Source organism: Oryctolagus cuniculus, chromosome 18 (genome assembly GCF_964237555.1).
Source record: "Oryctolagus cuniculus chromosome 18, mOryCun1.1, whole genome shotgun sequence".
NCBI classification, from domain to species: Eukaryota; Metazoa; Chordata; class Mammalia; order Lagomorpha; family Leporidae; genus Oryctolagus; species Oryctolagus cuniculus.
The window spans coordinates 4,942,487-4,947,842 of NC_091449.1; the positions used below are offsets into that span (position 1 = coordinate 4,942,487).

Here is a 5,356-nt window from a genome sequence, read left to right on the forward strand (position 1 = left end):
CATGATTCTTTATTTAGGGGACCCAAAGAACTCTACTAAGAGACTATTGGAACTCATAGAAGAGTTTGGCAAAGTAGCAGGGTATAAAATCAATGCACAAAAATCAACAGCCTTTGTATACACAGACAATGCCATGGCTGAGGAAGAACTTCTAAGATCAATCCCATTCACAATAGCTACAAAAACAATCAAATACCTTGGAATAAACTTAACCAAAGACGTTAAAGATCTCTACGATGAAAATTACAAAACCTTAAAGAAAGAAATAGAAGAGGATACCAAGAAATGGAAAAATCTTCCATGCTCATGGATTGGAAGAATCAATATCATCAAAATGTCCATTCTCCCAAAAGCAATTTACAGATTCAATGCAATACCAATCAAGATACCGAAGACCTTCTTCTCAGATCTGGAAAAAATGATGCTGAAATTTATATGGAGGCACAAGAGACCTCGAATAGCTAAAGCAATCTTGTACAACAAAAACAAAGCTGGAGGCATCACAATACCAGATTTCAGGACATACTACAGGGCAGTTGTAATCAAAACAGCATGGTACTGGTACAGAAACAGATGGATAGACCAATGGAACAGAATTGAAACACCAGAAATCAACCCAAACATCTACAGCCAACTTATATTTGATCAAGGATCTAAAACTAATTCCTGGAGCATGGACAGTCTATTCAATAAATGGTGCTGGGAAAATTGGATTTCCACATGCAGAATCATGAAGCAAGACCCCTGCCTTACACCTTACAGAAAAATTCACTCAACATGGATTAAAGACCTAAATCTACGACCTGACACCATCAAGTTACTAGAGAACATTGGAGAAACCCTTCAAGATATTGACACAGGCAAAGAATTTCTGGAAAAGACCCGGGAGGCACAGGCAGTCAAAGCCAAAATCAACTATTGGGATTGCATCAAATTGAGAAGTTTCTGTACTGCAAAAGAAACAGTCAGGAGAGTGAAGAGACAACCGACAGAATGGGAAAAAATATTTGCAAACTATGCAACAGATAAAGGGTTAATAACCAGAATCTACAAAGAGATCAAGAAACTCCACAAAAACAAAACCAACAACCCACTTAAGAGATGGGCCAAGGACCTCAATAGACATTTTTCAAAAGAGGAAATCCAAATGGCCAACAGGCACATGAAAAAATGTTCAAGGTCATTAGCAATCAGGGAAATGCAAATCAAAACCACAATGAGGTTTCACCTCACCCCGGTTAGAATGGCTCACATGCAGAAATCTACCAACAACAGATGCTGGCAAGGATGTGGGGAAAAAGGGACACTAACCCACTGTTGGTGGGAATGCAAACTGGTCAAGCCACTATGGAAGTCAGTCTGGAGATTCCTCAGAAACCGGAATATAGCACTACCATTCGACCCAGCCATCCCACTCCTTGGAATTTACCCAAAGGAATTTAAATTGGCAAACAAAAAAGCGGTCTGCAGCCTAATGTTTATTGCAGCTCAATTCACAATAGCTAAGACCTGGAACCAACCTAAATGCCCATCAACGGTAGACTGGATAAAGAAATTATGGGATATGTACTCTTTAGAATACTATACCGCAGTAAGAAACAACGAAATCCAGTCATTTGCAACAAAATGGAGGAATCTGGAACACATCATGCTGAGTGAAATAAGCCAGTCCCAAAGGGACAAATACCATATGTTCTCCCTGATCGGTGACAACTGACTGAACACCAAAAAGGAAACCTGTTGAAGTGAAATGGACACTATGGGAAATGGTGACTTGATCAGCATAGCCCTGACTGTTAATGAACAACTTAATACATTATCCCTCTTAGTAGTTTTTTTTATCTGTTCTACTTAATATGACTGGTTTAATACTGTAATTAATACACAGTTATTCTTATGTGTTGAAAATTAACTGAAATGTGGTCCCAGTTAAACATAAGAGTGGGAATAAGAGAGGGAAGAGATGTATAATTTGGGACATGCTCAAGCTGACTTGCCCCAAGTGGTGGAGTTGGAAGCATACCAAGGGATTCCAATTCAATCCCATCGAGGTGGCATGTACCAATGCCATCTCACTGTTCCAGGTGATCAGTTTCAGTTCACAGTTGGTCATGGTGGAGGGACTGGGAGTCAAAGGGAGCACATAGACAAGTCTAGTACCTGCTAACGCTAACCGATGGAGTAAATAAAGGGGAGAGTGATCCAACATGGGAAGTGAGATACTCAGCAGACTCATAGAATGGCAGATGTCCTAAATAGCACTCTGGCCTCAGAATCAGCCCTAAAGGCATTCGGAGCTGGCTGAAAAGCTCATGAGAGTATTTCAGGCATGGAAAGCCAAGACACTCTGGCAAAAAGATCTCTGTGAGTGAGATCCCAGTGGAAAGAACAGGTCATCAAAGAAGGAGGTACCTTTCTCTGAAGGGAGGAGAGAACCTCCACTTTGACTATGACCTTGTCTAAACAAGATAAGAGTCGGAGAACTCAGAGGGCTTCCACAGCCTTGGAAACTCATGACTGGAGCATAGGGAGATTACTGATGCCATAGACAGGAGTGTCAATTGGTAAAGTCAACAACAGGAGTCACTGTGCACTTACTCCTCATGTAGGATCTCTGTCCTTAATGTGCTGTACATTGAGATTTAATGCTATAACGAGTACTCAAACAATATATTTCACTTTGTGTTTCTATGGGGGTACAAACTGTTGAAATCTTTACTTAATGCATACTAAACTGATCTTCTGTAAAAAAAAAAAGAAATTATCAATTCCCAACTTGACTCTCACTGGGATTAAACATGACAATAGGTCTGATCTGATTTCATCATCATTTTAAAAAAATCATCTATTATTTTTCACTTAATGTTTCTGTGTGAGAGCAAACTGTTGAAATCCTTACTTAATGTATACTAAGCTGATCTTCTGTATATTAAGATAATCAAAAATGAATCTTGATGTGAATGGAAGGGGAGAGGGAGTGGGAAAGGGGAGGGTTGTGGGTGGGAGGGACGGTATGGGGGGGAAGCCATTGTAATCCATAAGTCGTACTTTGGAAATTTATATGCATTAAATAAAAGTTTAAAAAAAAAAAGAAAAAGTTATGGCAGAAAGAACAAGAATACTGAACAAAAGTCAAGAGGTGCACACGGTAATTAGATAAATCCAATCTCAATTATATCAGGTGTTATTTTAAAACAAGCAGACTGACTATTCCTGTTAAACATTGTTTGACTATACTTAATCAGTTATAAATATATGCACCTAAAATATAAGGCTTAAAGTAGAAAAATGAAAAATAAATTTCATGTGGCTTAACCAATTAATTAATGACTGTATAAATGTCAAATAAAATAGGCTGTAGATTTAAAGTTTATTATTGTGACTAATATTTTTATATTTCTAAGTACATATTATGCTACTATGATTGCTTGATAACAAATGTAATCTAATAGTGTGTATTACACCCTATATACATACACACATGTGTGTAAGCATGAGTACAGGGTCTTGTAATATGGCTACCAAATAACTGTGCCTATACTATTGGACAACAAGTGAGTATTATAAAGCAAATACAAGGCACATGTTTCTGATAATGTTGGGGGATTCTGTATTCCTTATCGAGGCAAAGCAGAGCGTGGATACCCTGGAGTCACAGCTCATGAGAAGATAGGGGCTAAGAGTTGGGAAACAGCCAGCAAATAATGCAGAGATGTTCACTGTCAATTGACTGGGTTTACTAAGAAGAGCCAAATACACTTGGAAAGTGGAGGAGACCACGTAAAAAAATACAAATGTGCTCACCAGAGCAAGGATGCTCCGAGTAGCTCTGGATTCAGGGGAAGTCCTGGGGGAAGCATTCCTGGGACCATGAATGTGCTGCACCTGCTGCTTGTGTCTGTGCAGGATGAACACCATGTAGCTGCTGGCCAGGAGCATGAGCCCCAAGGACACAGCATCAGGCAACAATAGTAGTGCCAAGAACAGCGAGCCTGTGAAGGTGTCTTGGAAGACAGTGTTACAGTACCCATAGTCTTTTCTCTTTGTGATGCTTGTGTTGATCCACTTACTTGTCACGTAGATGGGGGAAATGGTGTTTATTAACATGTTCAGGATCCAGCACAGCATGGAGGAGAGGCCTATGTACCTGGGAGCTTTGACTTTAAGCTCTGCCCACCTAGAGTTCCTGGGGCTGATGGTGATGGCCTGGAAGATACTCAAGAAGCAGGTGCTTTCGATGGACACGGCCCTGGACACTCTTCGTACATAGAAAAGAAGGTTGCACTCAGCATCACTGGGGAGAAATTTCCCCCTTAAAGCTGTCACTGCCTGTGGCACTCCATAGGAGAGAATGACCAAGCAGTTGGCTACAAGGAGGTGCCTCAGAATCAAATCTGTGCATCTTGCCTTGAATCCAGTCAAGGAAAGGAAGACATGATGGGAAAGAAGAGAGAAGTTCCCCAGAATCCCACATATGACCTGAGCTAAGAAGAGCGTTCCTGTGGCCACCTCCCAGGAAGCCATTCTGCTAGCTCCTGGTGACTGACATGTATCTTCACACCAGGTACCTGCATGAGAAGACCAAGAGTGAGATGCATGTACAGCACCAGCTGAACACCAACCTTCTCCAGGAACTGTGATTCCGCCACTGAGAAATCCTGAGAGCTCTTCTTCTTTTATTAAGAGATCTGCCCCCCCCCCAAAATGAAATCGTCTCTTTCACAACAAAATAGATACAACTGGAAACCATTGCACTGAGGAAAATAAGCCGGTCCTCCAAAAACAAATACCTCATGTTCTCTCTGATCTGTGGTAACTAATAGAGTACCTAAAAGGTAATCTATAGGTGTGAAGTTGACACTCTGTGACGTGATGATTTTGAACAGCCCTTGTCTTGACTGTTGAGGAACAATGCTTTTTTGTTTGTTTGCTTTTTTGATTTTTCTTCATACTATTTGTTGAACTCTCCACTTAGAGTCAGGTTAATTTTATGAATTTAAAGTTAACTTACAATAGATCTTGTGAAAAATAAGAATAGGAATGGGAGAAGGAGGAGAAAGAAGGGTAGGAGTATTGTCTGGAGGGAGGAAGTGTGGGAAGAATCACTATTTTTCTAAATTTGGATATATGAGATGCATGAAGTTTATCTTCCTTAAGTAAGAAACAAAAAAGAGATTTCCAAGAGTTTAGTGTGTAATCTGCAGACAAGACTTACAGTGTGTGAATCACTGCAGTGAAGAGCACACACCGGCACCGTCTTTGCTTTCCACAAACATGTGAGGCACTCCCTGCTATTGCTTATATTATAAAGAAGCAGGGAACTCAGAGAAGGAGAAGGTCAGTGTTTTGTGTGAAT

General features: G+C 40.3%; 1 protein-coding gene across 1 annotated transcript; it reads right to left on the reverse strand.

Moving 5' to 3' along the window:
- Positions 1–3,561: 3,561 nt before the first annotated feature.
- Positions 3,562–4,524, reverse strand: ORYCUNV1R1502 (vomeronasal 1 receptor oryCunV1R1502). Its single transcript, NM_001167191.1, is given in 1 exon segment — positions 3,562–4,524. A coding segment is annotated over 1 exon segment (963 nt).
- Positions 4,525–5,356: the final 832 nt, after the last annotated feature.